A 19,210-nucleotide genomic window follows, 5' to 3' on the forward strand; every position below is an offset into this window, starting at 1 on the left:
CTGTCTGGAGGTACTTGTCCCTGCCTGAGAATGTCTGAAGTGGGTAGCTTATGAGATAGATTGAAAACTGGTGGCAGTTCATGATAAACAGCACCTTTTGTGGGTCTGCATTTTCCAGTGGGATAATTATTTCCCTTTCCCAGCACACTGCTCATACCCATTTCTCTTTCCACAGAACATTGTGCTTTAATGACGCTTCACGTTTAATTCCCGAGATGCAATTTTGCCTTCACACCACAGACAATGGCCTTGAATCAGCAGAAAGGCCAGCCTGGGGACACCCCAGCAGCAGCACTGCCAGGCCAGTGTGGGACACACCACGTCACCTCGAGGCACTGAGAATCATCCACTCTCTTCTGTACAGAGCACCATGGGTTTGGAAGAGGCCATTCCGGGGCTGCTGGTGGTAGTGGGATGCTTGGCACGGTGCAGGCGTGTCCTGGCCCTCATCCTGCTGTGCGGAATGGAGCTGGTGGGCTGTGAGGGCTGGGGGGTGGCAGGGGGCTGGACCCCGCCCCACAGGTGGTGGGCATGCTTGCTGCCTCCTCTTCTGCCTGGAGCAGTGCAAGCACCAGCGCTGTGCTAGAGTTTTACAGGAAACTATTGCTAAAAATGGTCACTGATGGCAAAAACAGGTCTGTAGGGAAGAGCAGTCAGGTCCTGGCTGTGGGAAGGAGCTCAGCCTCACATCCAGCCCAGGCTGCAACCGACCATGGCACAGAAATCCCATGGCTGCCTTGGTTGTGCCCCTGCCATGATGCTGGTGGCAGGATCCCATCCAGGAAGGTGCTGGGGAGGCAACAGGAGGTCCCAAGGCCATGCTGTCCCAGTGCTGGTGGCGGGGAACAACCCGGCCAGGGCCATGCAGTCTGGTGGAATACCCCAAAGCCTCAATCGTCCGGTGTTGTTGGGCCGGAGCACCATTCAAGAAGGGTTCAAGGAGGTGAGAATGGTGGCTGAAGGCTGGTGTAGGCAAAGTTTCACCCAATGGTATCGGTGTTGGAGTGCAGCAGGGGGACCCCCTTTCTGCCAGTGGCGGGGTGTCCCTGGGGTGCGCACAGCTAGGAGCCGGGCCCCTCGGGGGGCTGGGGTGGGGGGCTCAGCTGGCTCTCGAGCAGCGCCCGCGTCCCTTCAGCTGACACCCTCCGCAGCCGCAGCCGCACCGAGCCATAGGTGCCACCGGTGCGGCGGGCGGCCCGGGCGCGGCGGCGGGCGGCGGCGGCGGCCAGCAGCAGGGCGGCGAGCAGGAGCCCGCCCAGGGCCAGCAGCGCCAGCCCGGCCACGGTGCAGCGGTCGAGGCGGGCGCGGAGCCGGGCTGCCCGAGCCTCCAGCCGCTCCATCTGCCGCGCCGGCACGGCGGGGTCGGGCCGCGCCGCCCGCGGAACGGCCCCCGCCAGCACCACCAGCGCCGCGCCGCCCAGAGCACAGCCCAGCGCCAGAGCCAGCCCCGGGCCCGCCGGTACCGGCCCCCCCGAGCCCGCACCGGCCCCCGCACCCGCCGTCGCCGCCTCGTCCGGGCTCCGCAGCTCCGCCGCCCGCGGGGACGCCATGGAACCGCCGCCGGCCTGCGCGGCCGAAGGTGAGCGGTCGAAGCGGGACGGGATGCTCCTCTGGGTCGGAGACGGGTCCCCGAACCGGGATGCTTCCCCAAAGCAGAGCCGAACCCCGAGGGCGGGATGCTTCCCCTCCCCGGAGTCTCTTCCCCAGTCCGGGCTACCAGCCCCACCCCGCAGGTCTCCGAACCGGGCTGCTCCTCCTCCTGGGATCCCTCTCAGCCGAACCGGGCAACCTTCGCAGCGGAGACCTCGCCCGGACTGTCTCCCTTCCCCGGAACCGACCCCCAGACCGGGCTGCTCTCCTTCCCTGAACCCTCACCTGCCTCTCCGGACCGGGTCGTCCCACCTGGCTCTCCCCCTTCCCACACCAGGCTCCCACCGCGCGACTCACCTTCCCGAATCCGTCTGAAACCCCCTGTGGGGACCTGTGTCCCTGTGACCCCACTAAATTGCCCCTCACGGGACCCTCTTCTCCTGCCGGAGTCTGCCCTCCCGTTCCCCGCTCCCGCACTGGGCTGTGGCCCCGCTCCGCGCACCGGGCTCCGCTCCCGCTTCTCCGCTCGGTCTGCCCTCCCCGCCGATGCCCGCACCGAGCTGCCCCGCTTCCCCTCCCGGTCCCCCGCGTCGGGCTGCCTACCCCCGCCGCCTCCCCGGCTCCCCGGGCAGGTGCCGGTGCCGCCGCGGGGCGGGCGGTGGGTGCCCCGAGCTGCGGTCGCGCACGGCCGCCGCACGCACACGCACACACACACACGTACGGGGGGCACACACATGCACTCGCATGCACACGCCCGGGTGCACACCGGCACCTGCCGTGCACGTACCCTGTGCGACAGGGACCCTCTGTGCACCCCCTCGGCAGCGCCGGGACCCTCCGTGGGCACCCCGGAGGGCTGCGTGGGGAGGGGTTTTGGAGAGCACAGAGCAGCACGGTGGGTTTTGTGTGGGGTCTGCCTGGAGGACGTGCCCTCCACAACAAGCAGTCCCCTGTGGGACATGAGGTGGAGCAGGGCTTGGGACACTGGGCTTGCAGCATGAGCATCCCCAGCCCCAGAGACAGCAGGGAGAGGTCCCATATGGACGTTGTCAGACTATCCCCAAATTCTCAGGAAAAGTGGGTGTTGACCTGGGTTTGGGCCAGGTATGATATGCCCCAGCCTGGGACAGAGGAGTTCTTGACCCCTGCGGTCCCACCACAGTCCCACTGGGCTTAATGCCCCCCCTACACACAAAAACACACACAAACATACACACACACACACACACACACACACACACACACGTTATTTATTCCATTTTCCCCAGAGCATTCATGTCAGTGCCTGCACTCTTCTTCTCCCTGACCTGGCACCAGAGCCAGGCACGTGCCCCAGCAGTGACCTGCTGGCAGCCACACGCTTTCCCTCATTTGTTAATATGACGTGGTCTATTTCCACATTTGGAGCAGTGCCTGGAGATGTGGATATAAATCCCAAGCAATAGCTGGTGGGCTACTGACAGCTGCTGGGAAGGTTTGTCCATCACTTTGCCATTCCCTTCAACACCTTCACATGCTTCCAGCATCTCCACAAGCACACCTAGTGATGCAGGTGCTGGGTGAGCTCAGTGCTGGGGCTGCAGGGATGATGCTTGTGCCCTGCAACCTGTCCCCATCATGTCCTGAACCCTGTCCCCACACACAGTGTGTTCCTCTGCAGCTACACTGGGCTCTGTGTTATCCATAGTGTCTGGGCACTGCTCTGTGTGATGTCAGATGGGAATTTCTTGCCACCTGTGTCATGACAGGGCAGGAATTTTCTTTGAAGTCTCTGCCAGATACAGCTAAAATGGATAAAAAATGGTCAGAGAGTTTTAGAGCATGCCACACAAATAAAGAGGTGCATTTGTGTTTTCTGAGGGCTGGACAGGTGCAACACCATCCAGGCTCAGCACCTATCCAGGCACAGTGTCTATCCATGATGCTGACTGGAACTCTCTAGACCAACACATGGCACCTCTCAGTCTCTGAGCTGCAGCAGGGGCATGGAGCTGCCATGGCAGGGGGCTTGGAATGAGATGATCTCTAAGGTGACTTCCAACCCAAACCAATCTGTGACTTTGTGACTCTGTGAAACACAGAGGCTTCCCAGCACAGTGTCCTCAGAGATGTAGCCAGAAGTGGGCCGAGAAAGAAGCAGAATTAAAAATAAATGTAAGTGCATCCTGACACGTTAACTACATTTAGAGAGTCTTTAGTACCAACCCACTCCACAGGAAGGCAGGAGATGCTTGGAGACAAGTAGGTCATGGGACACAGATTGTCCCAAATCAGCAAGAAAAGATGGATTTGGAGCAGGCAGGCATATCTCTGTGAACAGATGGGCAGGAGCAGATCTGCTGCCTCACCATCGCCAAATTCCCTGGGAAGACAGAACTGCCACCAGTTTGCTCCTGAGCAGAGCTGTGGTCAAGCCCTCTGTTCTGGAGCACCCAAGCCCTGGGGCTGCCCGTGCACCCAGGGATGCCAAGGCCAGGAGCCTGGCCAGGATGGGGATTTGTGAGGCAGAAGCAGAGGCACTCCTGCTGTGGCTCCCACCTGCCTTCATACAAGGACAGGGCTGAGCCTGCCATGGGGTCAGGGCTCCATGCTGCCCAGGGGCTGCTCCTGCACTCCAATCCCACAGCAATGCTCGAGGGGCCACCTGTGAGGGATGAGGTGGAGGGATGTGTCCTGCAGGCATTGCTGCTTGCACTGTGCTACCCCAGGATCCCAATGCCATTGCTGGATGGGAGCTGGAGGGGACCCCAGGCCTTTGAAGGGGCCTCAGGGTAGCCCAAAATCCTTCCTGATCCTGAGGATGGGGACTGGCAAAGGCCACGCCATCCCCAAGGTGCTGGCACTAAGAGAAGGGGAGGAGAGACTGAGACAGCCAAGATCTATGCTGCCAGTGCAGGAGCAAAGAGAGGAGGGAGACAGCCAAGGTCAGAGGGAGCACTGCCAAAATTCACAATGAAACTGCAGGAGTGCTGGAGGAGAGAGACAGACGACTTGGAAAGAAAAGGAAAGAGGAGGGAGGGAAGCAGTCTGGGAGATGGAACAGGGTGAAGGAGCCAGACGGGGAACCAGGGATGGGAACATGTAACTCCTCAGACAAAATGATTGAACATTGCTCTCAGGACAGCAAATGGGAGCCTCAGGCAGGCAGAAGAGGACAGCAGGAGCAGGAATGTGATGGAGCTAGACAGGACCTGGTTCTATTCCCTAATACAGCCCTGTGCAGCACAGCCCAATTTTGGGGAGTGCACAGCTGTCTGGTGCCCACTGGCAGCGCTGACCCCTATCCAGCCTCACCACCGAGGTGAAGTTTCATTCCTGCCTCCTTAGCATTCACAGCATCCCATGGCAGAGCGAGGACTTGCAGCCAGCACAGCTCAAGGTGACTCAGAGGTCAGGGAAAAAGCAGCCAGGCAATTCAGGAGCTGGCTCTACATCACTGTGAGATCCAGCAATTTGGGAGGACCAGAGATGCCCAGCACATCACAGCCTCCCTGCCTGTCACCGCCAGTCCCTGTGTACCCCAGACATAACATCCCAGGGCTCCCCAGGGATGAGGGGGGGGTTCTGATCCAGCAATCTGCTCCTGGGAGCTGCTGCCACCAGCAAGGTCGGCAGGGCTGGACATGAGCCTTGGTGCTGGAGCTGCACAGTGGGCATCAATGAGGGTGGTTCCCCTCTTGCAGGGCATGGAGTTCTCAGACAGGTTTGGTGCCCTGGATAGGTAGTGGATACCTGCCCTTGGGCTCGTGGGAGGTTCCTGCAAGTCCCCATTGGGATACACCACTCCAAGGATGATTTATAGCAAAAAATCCCTCTCCTTCCCCAAACATCTGAGCCCCAGCCCAAAGGCAGCTGGAGGGATGGAGCCCTGCTTGTCACTATGACCAGATGCAGAGCCGCACTGGGATGAGGCTCAGCACTTTCCTGGTGATAATTAAGATCTCATTATCTTCAGCTAACACCAGGGAGACAGGGAAAACCTCAGGTGCCTTGTGATATGGCAACAGCTGATGCTCCGGGCTGTGCCTGGGAGCAACGGGAGCCTCGCTTGTTCTGCCTGAATACAAAGCAAGGAAAGCATGAAGCAGAGGGTGAAAATCTATTTTTTTCCTGGCTGGTGACACCTAAGTGTGCAAACATGCTGTCTTCTCTCAGGGGTGGCTGGAGCTGACACAAATGGATGGCTGTGCACCTTTTGCCTTTCCCCCCCCGCACAGAGGTCCGACCCGAGGCTCTGTTGTTTTTTGTTTGGCTTTTTTTTGTTTTCTTCTGCTAATTTCTTTCACCAGGGGACTTTTATCAGACGTGTCTGGAGCCACGCAGGAGCTGCTCACCTGCAGAGAAAGAGATGGGGCGGTGTCTGCAAAAGGGCACTTAGAACGTCAAGGGTGGCAGGGATTGGCAGGAGAAGGGGAGGGGAAGACATGGAGAGGAGAGTGAGCTCGCTCTCCACTCTGATGAGCCCAAAATGAGGGGTGCGACAATGTGTTCCGGAGCACGCGTGGCTCCTGCTGGCGAGCCCCAGAAGGAGGGGGCCATTGACAGCGGCAGGTCCCTGCGGAGGGCTCCGTGGCTGTGCGGCGCCGTGCCGAATGGACACGGGCCCTGCAGGGGCTCTGAGGGCGGGCCCGCTCTGGGACCCCCCCGCGGCGCCTTCCCGCCCTCGGCCGAGCCGCGGCTGAGGCCTGAGGAGGGTCCGCCCGCCCTGCCGAGCCCCCTCAGCGCCTGTGGATCCCCCTCGACCCCCGGGCTCCTCATCCCCGCAGGGCTCCTCAGCGGCCGGCTGTGCCCATCCATCCCTCAGGATCCCGCTAAGTCCAATACGTCCCCGCCTGGCATTGCTCAGGCCCCCTGTCCCCTCAACGTCTTGGTCACCCCATCCCTTTAGGTCCTGCTAAATCCTCAGGGCCTGGCTGGCTCCCCCTGTCCCCTCAGGCAGCACTAAATCCACCCTGACCCATCCTCTAAGGATCCCGCCAAATCCCCCCTGCCCTCCCTCTGAGGGTCCTGCTAAATCCTTTCATTCCCTCAGTGCTCTCAGGGTTCTCCCACTCCCTCAGCACCCAGCTGGGTGATCCCAGCCCTTCTGGACCCCACTAAATCCTCACATCCCTTCAATATCTGCCTGGGTACCCTGTCCCCTCTGATCCCGTAAATCCGCTTGTCCCCTTCAGTACCTGGTTGTGTCCCCCCATCCCCTCAGATCCCACTAAATTCCCCCTTCCCCACAGCACCTGACTGGTCCCCCATCCCCTCAGATTCCATTAAATCCCTAATCCCACTTGGGGCCAGACCCCAGGACCCATCTCCTTTTGCAAGGGGAAGAGCTCAGGGAATTTTGTCAGGGCTGCCCTGAGACCTTTGGCCAGGCACCATGTTCTACGTCCATTTGCTCATCAACAAGCGGGGGCCGCTGGCCAAAATCTGGCTGGCTGCCCACTGGGAGAAGAAGCTGACCAAGGCACACATCTTTGAGTGCAATTTAGAGACCACTGTCAAAAAAATCCTCTCCCCAAAGGTAGGCTGTGGCATGAGGAGGGATCTCCCACAGAGTCCTGGGGAGGAGGTGTTGGTCTCTTGTAGAGAACTCTGTTACTTCTGTGTAATATTTTAACGTTTTTGCCAAAAATACTAACTCCTGAACAACTTTTGTTTTAAATTTAAATCCTCACAGTTTGCTATAGCTCTGCGAACCTCTGGACACTTACTCCTGGGGGTGGTGCGGATTTACAACAGGAAAGTAAAGTACCTCTTGGCAGACTGCAATGAAGCTCTGACCAAAATGAAGACAGCCTTTCGTCCAGGTATACACAAAATTCAGCATTTTTCATCTGTGTCCTGTACAGCTCTCGTTTTACAAATTAATTTTCTGTTAAATACACATTACTGACCCCAAAGGCAACTGAACATACTAGCATCTACTGCTGGTCTGGCTTAATTTAGTGCCATTTCAGGTCTTTGACTCCCTTAACAGAAGCAGTATCTTAAGTGGGCTTACAAGGAGATGCTTGAGTTCAGCCTCCATTACTAGATAATTAATTTTAATTTCTGATGACACCAACAACATGTCTAACAGTGTCAGTGCCAGACCTGACAGTGTGTTTTGAGCTCTAGCCATGTAGACAGGGAGAAGGGAGCTGAGATGACTGGAGCCTTTTCCAACAGGCTCTGTATTTGTCATACTTAGGCAATAAATGGGAGGCACTGTTGTCTAAAAAAAAAAGCCTGAGAACACCAGTGTCTACTGCCAGTTTTAATGTGCTTTGTGACCTGGTCTGTTTGCAAAATAGTCAATAATTACTCTGCATTGTTCTCAAGGATATGATCACAGAATTATAGAATCACAGAACCATTTAGGCTGGAAAAAAAACCCAGTCCAACTGTTCACCCAGCACTGCCAAGGCCACCACTAAGCCATGTCCCCAAATACCACATGTCTTTCAAATCCCTCCAGGGATGGTGACTCCAGCATTACCCTGGGCAGCCTGTGCCAGGGCTTGAAAACCCTTTTAGGGAAGAAATTTTCCCTTAATATGCAACTGAAATATGCCAGCCACAACTGGTGGCTATTTTGGAGATAGATCCTATAGCAACTTGGAGAGCACCACACTCAGTGAGCTCAAGAGCACACAACAGTCACCACTGCTGCAACAGAGACTTTACCTAGATAGAAAGGGGGAGAAAAATCTCAGCAGAAGTGGTAAAATGCTGAAAGAGGCTGTTCAGGGATGCTGTGAAATTTGCATCAACAGAAATAGACACAAGTGATCTGACTTTGAAATTAACCCTGTTCTGGGTAAAAGGGTGGGTTGGATGACCTTGAGAAATCCCTCTTCATGTGAATTTTTCCAGGATTTCCAAGTAATTGGTAGTCTGAGTACATAATTATTTGATGCTGGAGAACAGTGTTATGGAGACAGAGCAGAGGAAAGGAAAACACAGTGGTTCATTTGCAGTGCTGTGAAAGACACTGGGCTAGACATCAGCTGGGAGAACCTTCCAGGGACTTAAAGCAGCTGCTCACCAACACAAGTACTTGCATATTTCAAGCCCTGTTGCAGCAGACTCTTTTGTATCTGTCTGTAAAAAATAGATCATCTTAAGGACATGGAAACTGAAATTCCAGTTTTGGGTGCCTAAACTTTACCATTCTGTAATTTAGAATGGCAGCAGTCCCTCCTGACAGGTTTATGGGCTTATTATACCTACCTGGGAGAGAACACTACTTTTATTTTATTGATACTTATTTTGTTATGTTGTCTGCTTATTTCAGGGCTTCTTGACCTTCCAGAAGAGAACTTTGAGGCTGCTTATCAGTCCATTACATTACCTGAAGAATTTCATGATTTTGAAGCACCACTACCAGATGTAAAGTAAATGCTTCCATAGTATTTATTCATTCTTTTAGAATTTTCAGAAGTAAAAGCTATACACTTGCTGTTATCTGATTGAGACTCAGATTGGATTGTTTTGATTTAGTAACTGAATTCTCCTAAATTTTGAGTTCTACAGCCACAGGCATTGTGCTTTGGTAGTTTTCCTCAATCCTCTAAATCAACAGACCTTCACAATGGAATAATGTCTTGAACTTAGACTTCAGGATTTTAAATTGTCTGAGTGAAGGATGCAAACAGCTTTCTGAACCCCATGAGAAGAGATAAAAATTAGTAATAATCCTGAAAGATGTGGCCAGTAACCACAGTGTTGCACTGTTCCACTGGGTAGCTTCATTTTGTTTCTGCTCCACTGCTCTCTGGGGCCGGGGTGTTTTATCAGCAATAGTCAGCCTGGCTCCTGAGAAAAAGCCAGCATATTTCTTATGCTTTTTTGACACAAAGCAGCACTAATGTAGAAAACTGATAAAAACCAGGAGGCTAAGTCATGTTTCTGATGGCTCTGATGCCCCAAAGGTCCAGGACAAGAGATTTCCACTGAGGGTTGCTCTGTACCTCCTCATAAATATGGTTTGATGGGATCAGTAAGGGTTTATTATTTTGTAAGTACAGCTGCAATATAATACACTTTATTCAAGTGCCTCAGTGTGCTGACTCTGTAAAGGTGCCTTTTCCACCTGCCCAAGAGTTGTGTAATTTGATTTAAAAGATGTTTCACTAATTAGTTGCCTTCTGACAAGGGTCTGGTAGGTATCAGGGCTTGGGAACAAAATCACAAAAGCCCAAGTTTACAGGCCAAAGGGAGTGGACAAATGTGGGGGCTTGTGATAAAATGCCAGGATTGAAGGCTGTGTAGAAACAAGTTTTCACATTCCAGCTGAATGCTCAATGTGTTTCAGTTCACTCTATATTTTTATAATATTTTTTTCATCAGGGCCATTGATGTTGCTGAACATTTTACCTTGAATCAGAGCAGAGCTGAAGAAATCACACTTACAGAGGATTATGAAAGCAGTATACTTCTCTGTGATAGAAACTTTGGTGAGAGTAGTTGAGAAAGTGGAAGAATTTCATAAGGGGAAGTGTGTTTTATGTGAGCTCTTTCCATGTGTGAAAAAGCTGTGATTAGAGGTCCATTTGTTTCATGCATTTGCTGATTGGCCTATTATGCTGTTTTAGGATTAAAATTTTGTGTAAGCAATATAATCTGGTGTCAGACACTGAGGACCAAACCAAACATTTCCTGCTTTTACTAAATTAGATAACATTGTTTATTCTTTATTCCATTTGAGGTATGGGATGTCTTGCAACCTTTTAAAAATTACTTGAAAAATTAGGAAACTGATACATCTGAGTTTACAAAACTCACACAGATGAGGGATCAGGAATTGTGTGTTCCCTCAGATGAAGAAGCAGAAGCCCTGAGGAGACAGAGCTTCTTTGAGGGCAGTGTCCTGACGAGCAGTAACAATCTGATGGCCGATCCCAACTCAGCCAGCACCAGCGGAGACAAATCTGTGCTGCACGAAGATGTTTACTGCTTCCAGGATGACCATTTTGGGGATGAGGAGGATGCTGCAGATATGATTGGTAGGGTTTGCCACAGCAAAGAGAATTGGTTCCTTTCCAAATATTTTTATTCTTACAGGAAAACAGTCAAGACAGCAGCAAAGCGATTGTTGTCAAACATAAATTCTATGTTAGTTGTTGTTTTCATACATATATTTTTACTACCTGTCACTAAGTCTATGATCACTTAGACACTGCCAAATCAAATTGGTTTAAAGGCTGTATTTTATTATTTTAGAATTAAAGGCATTACATTTATGCTTAATGTTTAACAGTTAATTTTGTTTTTGAAGGTGAAATAGTGCAGTGTTTTTATCCTTACTGTTGTAATAACAAAGGCAGCAAAGTAGTTTCTGGATCATTATGGCTTAGAGCATTTATGTAAACCTTACAGATTGATACCTGTTAACACTATTAAGCCATATTAAAAAAAAAGAAGGGTGGAAATCTCAAACCTGGGACTAATCCCCTCCTTTGTGTGCTGCTGCAGACAGCCACACCACTGCCAGCCATCTGCAGAAGCTGAGCTTGCTTTCTTTGCAGAGTATTAACCTTGACTAACATTGGGCTGTATCAGACTATTTCATGACTACTAAGGCTTAGAATGATTTAAACTATGTGCTTTGTATTTAAGAAATCTTGTTGAGAGATGAGCAAAATGTCCTAGATAAAGACATTCTTGATGTGGAGGAAGCATGTCCTTTGTCACAAGATCTGCCAGAGAACAGCACAGCCAGTGAGTTTGCAGTGTCTGCTCCATCTCACATAAACCCTCTGTTCCTGTGTTAATGCCTAATGTCACTCACATTCAGCTTTTTGTAGTATCCTTTGCCTTTTTCCTTTCTTCATTTATTTTGCCTTTTTTTTTTTTTCCCTAAACTGCTTCATCCACCATTTTAGGATAATTTTATTTGATTTAGGGATTCCAAATTTGTAACTTAGAAACACCTTGCTTAGAAACACCTTCATGTGACATCCTGTTGGATATGCTGTTGGTCCACCCTGCTGCTCACAGCATGATGTCCCTTTCGAGGGGGAAAGAAACCCAAATAAGGCTGTCCTGTAACAGTGAACTTTCCTAGTGAGAGCTTAAGAGGTCTTTTCCAACAGAAACAATTCTGTGTTTCTATTTCTGGCTTCATATTTCTGCAACAAATGACACTTAAGTAGCTCATAAAGGTGCTGTTAATCTTCTTTTGGTTTGATGTTGATGAAAGAAATTAAGCTTTGATAACTATTTCTGAGAAATTTTTGCTATCTTAAATCCTTACTCCCCTATCAGAGTGTTAGTTTAAAACAGAGAATTCTGGAACAACTTTAAAGGGATAAAGTGGCTCTTGCCTCTCCTTGCTCTATTGCTGGTGCTGCTTGCTCCTTTTCTGTTGACAGAGATGTCTCCACTGCCATGCACTTGTCTGAAACTGGAAATAGATAGGGATTGAAACTAAACACCTTTGCCCCTGAACCCTTTGTGTGGGGTTTCTCCAGATCTGTCTCTGCTCTGGCCTGGTCATTCTGGGATCAGTGAAGGGAAGTGTAGAGTATTGAGACTATGAGAAGGAACTGGTGAACATAAGTGAGATTATAAACAAAACCACAGTTTCCTATTTCTCGCTGGTTTTGTCCGGTAGCATTCTCTGTCATGTGATTGAGAAATTAGTCCATATTGTAATTTTTCTTTTTTTTTTTTTAATTTGGGTTATTTGCTGGGTTTTCTTGCAGTTGAGTCCAACTGTGCAGACACCATTGTTAAGGATGGAAATCAAACAATGAGTGATACAATCCTTTTGTTCCAGGAAGAAGGATTTGTGCTTGAGCCAGTTGATGATACAGGTCAGAAGTTGATCCGTTTCTGATAAATGTTTGCATTAACTAGATTTGGTTTGCTTCTTAGTAGTGAAAATATTTGCAATATAGATTATTCCCACTTTAGATTTCCTCTGCTCCTACTGTCAGAGTTCATTTTTACAGTAAATATTATACAAATCCAGTGTCAGGTTATTTATCTCAACTGCCCAATTTTGTGCTTGCAGTTTCTTCCATGTACCAAGTCAAGTTTTGTTGCTCTTCAGCTCTGGTAGCATTGCAAGCTTGGCCTTGGGGGTGGTACTGAAGATTCACCTGAAAAACTGTAATTGCCAGTCACACATCAATGACTTTTATATTTAAAATCACAATTCTAAAACTTTCAAGCCTTTGGAAAACATTGGTTTGTGAACTTTTAACAGGATCCAAGGTGAAAAGTATTACATTTCCTCTGCAGAGGAAATCTAAATGTCCCCTATCACATAGGTGGTTGTTTATGAATAAGCAAGCTCATGTTGAGAGCAATATTTACAATAATGGAATTTTCTGGCCTGCCCAAATAATATCCAGGAAGTTATGACTATATAAGTAATCGTTGCCTTTCTTTTGTGTTTACATCTTGATTAAATTGCTAAAGGATTAAACTGACAAATACAGATATTAATTATGAGGTAATGAAACCTCTTGAGTGCATCAGCAGTTCCTGGAGCATTTAACTTCCTGATGGATTAAAGACAGCTTATTCAGTCTTGTTGCTCTATCGTGTCTTTTCATTATGTTGTCCTGTACCCAGCTCTTTATAAAAAGAGTCATTTGTCTTCCAAAATTAAACATAAGGGAATTTCCAATAAAAGAGTCCAAAGAGTGAAAACTTCATAGAAACTTTTGAAGGAACGGCCTGTGCACATATATTTTGATTTCCAAGTCTAGGCAGTGTTCAGAAGGTCGGCAGCCAGGTTGATTCACGGGGCTTTTTTTGTGTGCTTAATGTCCTAGGAATAGACCTTAAGACTTGTTATTAATACTTGCTTTATGTAGGTGTCACCCAGAGGAAGAAAAAACAAAGAAAGAGGAAGCTGCTGGTGGATGTGGAGAAGAACCTGAGCTGCCAAACCATTTACAAGCAGCTCTCCAACTCCACTGACCTCCTGGCCACGCTGGACCTCGCTCCCCCTACCAAGAAAACGATGATGTGGAAGGAGTGGGGAGGTGTGGATAAACTCCTGTCCCATTCTTCACAGCCTATGATTCATGCTCAGCTGCAAAAGGTAAACATCAGTTCCTTGTGGGGTCTGTGCCACTGTGCAGAATCCAGCATTGTTGCAGAGCTGGGATCTGACTGAGAGAGTTTTGCAGACTCTGATCTGAAGTTGGAGCTGGCTGCAGGTGTGCCCTGAGCATTGCTGTGCAGTACAGGTCAGCAGACACCTGATGGTTTGCACACTCACCACTGTTTCATCATCTGTGGGGTCACAGCCTTAACCTTCTGCACTCCAACAAGTGAAAAACTACAAAAGGAACGTGAGAGCTGATGTTTCATTTCACACACTGGTGCCTGACTGAACTTGTACTGAGACACAACTTTTTACTTTTCTGTCTATTTCTTTTATGTTTTCTCCTTTGTTGTATTCTTTCCTGGTTTATTTCCTCTTTGTAATCAATTTGAGATATTTTTTGTTTATATTTATTTAAAGGTACATCAGACATTAGTAGTAGAATATTGCTGATGGATTTGGAAGGGTTCACTGCAGCAGTGCAGCTTCACCACTTAGAGTCCAGCTGCAGAATTACAACTTGCTCTTTAAGAAGATGAAAACTGCAGATGTTTCTTTCTTTCATCCTTCCCTACTGGCTGGCTTCAAGAAAAATGATTCAAGCTGCTCCTAAGATGTTTTTTTTTTTTTTTCATGGAATTCATGTCAGAGCTGCAGAAAGCTATTGCTTAAAAACAAACAAAAAAAAATTGCAGATTTTCAGCGTGACCTAATTCAAATACTGAAATTCTGGGTTGCAGTCATTAACATACAGCTCATATTCATATTTTGTGTTGATGTTTGTAAATAATCTGACATGATATTCTGAAAGCAAACAAAAAAATAATTATTTTCAGTTCTTTGAAAAATGCTTAAAGACTGACAGATTTAAGATGAGAGCAAATGGAATACGGAGGATGTCTGAAATGAAAGAAATGAGAAAAGAGCAAGACACTACAGGTAATATTTTAATTCTGTTGTGCAGAATTAGGTGTTAGAGAGTATTTTCTATTCTACATAATGTTTGAGAGACACAAGAGGTGTTGTTGTGCACTATTACACAAATTACTACTTTGCTGTTCTTTTGTTTCTTAGAAATTAAATGAAATCCAAGTTTTTTCTTCCTTGTGGCATAAGAAGATATTTTTTGTTTCATATTTGGTTTCTCTAATTATCTCTGAAACTACAGATTTGGGTAATGTTGCTTGTGGGTTTTTTTCCAATATAATTGAAAAAAATTAGCTTCCCACTTATCCTAAGCTTAATCAAACTTCTCTCCAAAATTCCAAATTAATGTAAAAAGTTCTACTTGTATCTGGAAGATGTGTTTGGTTAATATCAGGCAAGAAGAAGTGTTCCATTTTAGATCTTCTGAGAAGGATGTATCCACTTTCATTCCTTTCCTCTGCTGGGAACCTAACCTGTCTCAAAAATTAATTAACAAACCCACCTCCTGTGAGTCCATAAAGGTCAACTTTCAGAAAAGGAAAACCTGCCTTAGAAGGTTCTTCTTCCATGATTCTGTTGGGAATGATGTTTCTTCAATATTTGCTTATTCTGGCTCTTCCTCTCAAAGACTGTGAACTTCTGTGTGATTTTTGGTTTTCAGTGGGTTTTTTTAAGGATGGTGGTTCACAGTAATTTCCTCTTCAACCTTGGTTTTCTATTAATACAGAGATGCTGCCAGTAGAAGAGCCAAGTTACCTGCAGGAGCCAGCTCATTCCGAGACTGGGAGAAAAATTAGATATGATTCCTTTATGTTGACATCACAGAATGACAGAAATGAAACCAATGAGAACTGTGGTGAAATTATAGTGAGCAGTTTTCCTCAGTTTTAGAGACCTAAGTGTGCCTATTGGTTCCACTTTTTGCTAAGTTTCCATTTAAAACATGTTAAGAAATTACTAATGTTTGGAGAGGATGCTAAAAACAGTCAAGAGAGCATTAAGTAGCTTGTGTGATGAAAGTTTCTTTATAATTTGGTGAACTCCCACAATGAATGAATGAATGATTAATTAAAATGTTTATTAATCAGCGTAGGTTACAGTTTAATCACTAAGTATACATGAGAGCTTAATATTAAATATGAAATATTGTACTGAAGAGACAAATATAATCTTTATAAAGCAGAAAATTTACATTTTGGGTGTCATATTAAGGCAATATTGAGGAAATACCTAAGAAATATCTCTTCCATCTTCACTTCTGCTAAAGGGCGTTCTTTAGAGAATATGATGCTCATTAATGCCGAAAAGTGATGAAATTGGAGCTAATGGCAGCAGAAAATGTGTGCTCCATGCCTGAACTCTGCCCATAGGTTTAGTTTCATCTGTAGATAAATCCTACAGCAAGGTCCTTCCCTGTATCAGGGAAGACATGGTAGAAGTAGCAGCTTATTAACTTATTTTGAAAAACTTCATTACAATAAATTCTTTGAGAAGAACTGTGTAAAGAGAACTGCACTGTGTGCATAAATGGCCAGGCCTAGTGATTGTCTTCTTCATGTTCACAGGAGGATGGAGCAGCTTTCTCCGAGAGCTCAAAAAATTCCCTGGGCCAGGAGGTTGAAGCACAGCAGGTGGAGGTGCCAGAGGTGTGTGTCCTAGGCTGATGGCCCTGGCTTGTTTCAGGAGATAACCCTGTTTCTTAAAAAAAAAAAAAAAAATAGCATCATGAACTTACAGGGAGTTTTGCTTCCTGTGAGCAGGAAATAATTTCAGCCTTGCTAGCTCTGAGGATGTTCAGGTACTCTGAAACCAGGGCAGTCAGCTGCAGGCTTCAGAGGTTAAACCCAAAATCCCAAGCCAAATATTTGAATATCTCTTATATCTCTTTAAGCCCCTGTCAGTACAAATAGTGTCAGAATCCCAGTCCCACAGAGCAGTACCTGGCTGTGGAGCTGCCTCACTGGGACCTTGTCCATGTTGCACCTGAGCTATCTCTGAGCACAAAGCACACAGGTCCCATTCTTTCCTTTGTTTCACACAGCCTTGTGTGAGCACAGAGGTGTCAGAGGCTCCAGATTCCTTGAGTTTGGCCATCCAGATATCCAGCTCCATCTGGATTTTTAGCCAGCCTGGAACTCTTGTCCTTTTTCTCGTGGTGTGTGACTTTTTACAAACCCTTACCAACTTTCTGTTTACTTCCTCTCAAGGAGCAAACAACGACTGGGAAAGACAATGAAGAAATAAGATGGGGCAAAAGAAGTCTTCGGTTACAAAAAACTTTACAGGTACCAGTACGGGATTTTGTTATTAGATACCAAAACCTGGTGTTGATTTCAGCTGGACCATGTTAGAAAAGCTCTTCCTTCTACTGTCCATTGTGTCTCCCCTTCTCATGTGCAGCATGCACTTTTTTGGTATTTCTGTGGAAAATCAGGATTCTAGGTGCTTGATGTGTGGTGTTCCTTTGCACAGCTGCTGGAATTACTAGAATTTTCTGAAGGCTCTTTTTTTGTAATATATTTCAAAAGTCTGTGCAAATAGTAAATAAATATTTACACCTAGGTACAGCCTTTAAAAAACAAGAGATAACTGAGCCCAAAGAACTGCTCAATTATATTTATCGTTAGCAATCACAAAGCATGATGGAAGCACTCCACTAGTGTAATGGAATTCTGTGGAATTGTAGATTTTGGTAACACACATAAGTACCAACACTATTATGGCATTAAAATGTCAAGAATCACTTCTTTAAACACAGATGGGAGATAGCCAGAGAGGTTGTGGGCTCCCCATCTCTGGAAGTATTCATGGCCAGGTTAAATGGGGCTTGGAACAACCTTGTCTAGTGGGAGGTATCCAGGGTGGGGGAGTGAGATGGTGTTTAAGGTCCCTTCCAACCCAAACCAGTGTGTGCTTCCATGATTCTAGGGAGATGGGATCCTATGTGAGGCATTCAGGCAGAGATATTCCCTCTGTGCAGTGCTCTCTGTTGGGACTCCATGGGCTCCAGTTTTACAGGTGGAGAAGCTGACCTGACTGATTTCTCATTTCCCTCACACAGCAACTGAAGAGATCGGGCATGTGTTCCTTCAGTTTCCGGGAGCTCTGCCAGAGAAACACCCGGAAAGAAGCTGCAGCCACATTTTACATCTTTCTGGTGCTGAGGAAGCAGCAGGTCCTCGAGCTGCAGCAGCCCAAGCCCTTTGCTGACCTCACAGCCACTGCTGGGCCCATGTTTGACAAGATCAGATAAACTGATCAAAATACAGCTTGGGTTGCATTTTCCAGCAAATAGTTTTCCTGGAAAAAGGATGGAATGTCTTGTCAAGCTGTGGGAGATGAGCAGAGCTCCCTGTCCTCTGTACCACCCAGTCATGGCTGGTGCAGGGGTCCTGCCCCAGGTGATCACTACAGGGTTTATTATTAATATTTATAGTTACATGATGAGTTTTATGATAGTTATACAATATGTTAATAAAATATCACTAAAATATATATTCTACATAAGAGATTTACATTGTGGAGGATTTTATAAAAGTCCTCAAAGGAATTTTATAAAAATCCTCAAAGGAATTTTATGAAAGTCCTTCAAAACCTTTCTCAAAGACTACCTTTGGAGCTTAAATTATTTTTGACAAGGCTCTAATACCATCAGTAAGAGTTATCTGTTTACTCTCTGTAGCAAAAAAATTTAGATTATTTAAAATTTTTCCTGTCAACGAATGTTCACTATTTCATATTTTAAGATCTAGCAGGGTACTGTCTCCAGTGTTGCTTTTGTGTCTTCAGGCAGACAGAGATTACACTGGCCCTAGAAGAGTCCAGAAGCTGCAGCAAGAAATTCTATTTCTTAGAAATCCTGCATTTTCAGATTTCACAGAGCTTTTTAACTTATTAACACATTTATTCATATGTAGATCTATTTAAAAATGGATGTTAACTGAAATATTATTAATTCTTTGCATTTTTATCTAATTTAGGATAAATTTTATCCCTTTTACTGTTATTTTCTGAAGCTCTTGGTTTCCAGCTGCCTCCCACCTGGAGGAGGAATGGTTGTGCCCCACTCAGCTGCTTTGGTGCTGTGGGGACATCACTGTTCCTTTGTGTGGAATCAATAAATATCAGAAAATGTTTCCTTTGCTTGTTGTTATTTCTTCTGAAGGATCAAATCCTATGGGTTCATCTCAGAGTGAGGGACTTGGTGATTTTACTTTAAATGGGAAAGGATGGGTGCTCCTGTCACCCAACTTCCAGTGGCACTGTTTGTCTGTGCCCACTAATGTGTGTGGTTCCTGTCCCACAGGATTTGGGGTGGTTTGGTTTTCAGGGTCTGTTTAAGGAGTAAAAAGGCTTTAAAAGAGGTGAAGCCCCAGTGTGGGGCATGGGGTGGCCATTGGCTGTGGGGGTGTTCCAGCTGAGAGTCCTTTCTGGACAGGAATATTTCATTAAATAAGTATTGGGCCTGTGCTGCTGTTCTCTGAGGGGTCCATTTTCTGGATGTAAGGAAGGGAAAAGCATCCCTGTATGGTAAAATCCTCTCTGTTTTCTACAAAAGAAACACTATTTTTGGGTGGGAATTAGGAGCAAGGCTCGGGCCAAGGCTGGAACCAAGGGCAGCTCATCTTTTCCTTACGGCAGGCCTGGCAC

The 19,210-nt window shown here is 47.3% G+C and overlaps 1 protein-coding gene across 1 annotated transcript; it reads left to right on the forward strand.

The window, feature by feature from the left end:
* Nucleotides 1–1,462: 1,462 nt before the first annotated feature.
* RAD21L1 (RAD21 cohesin complex component like 1) lies at nt 1,463–18,696 on the forward strand (the record flags this gene model as incomplete). The annotated part of the gene is made up of 13 exons (XM_066561867.1): nt 1,463–1,579; nt 7,265–7,394; nt 8,864–8,963; nt 9,919–10,025; nt 10,389–10,574; nt 11,188–11,289; nt 12,276–12,386; nt 13,398–13,627; nt 14,470–14,572; nt 15,288–15,427; nt 16,126–16,206; nt 16,768–16,845; nt 17,622–18,696. Coding segments are annotated over 13 exons (1,677 nt in total), but the record flags the coding sequence as incomplete, so codon positions are not given.
* Between the last annotated feature and the right edge of the window lie 514 nt (nt 18,697–19,210).

The sequence above is a fragment of the Molothrus aeneus genome, chromosome 17 (genome assembly GCF_037042795.1).
Source record: "Molothrus aeneus isolate 106 chromosome 17, BPBGC_Maene_1.0, whole genome shotgun sequence".
Taxonomy (NCBI): Eukaryota; Metazoa; Chordata; class Aves; order Passeriformes; family Icteridae; genus Molothrus; species Molothrus aeneus.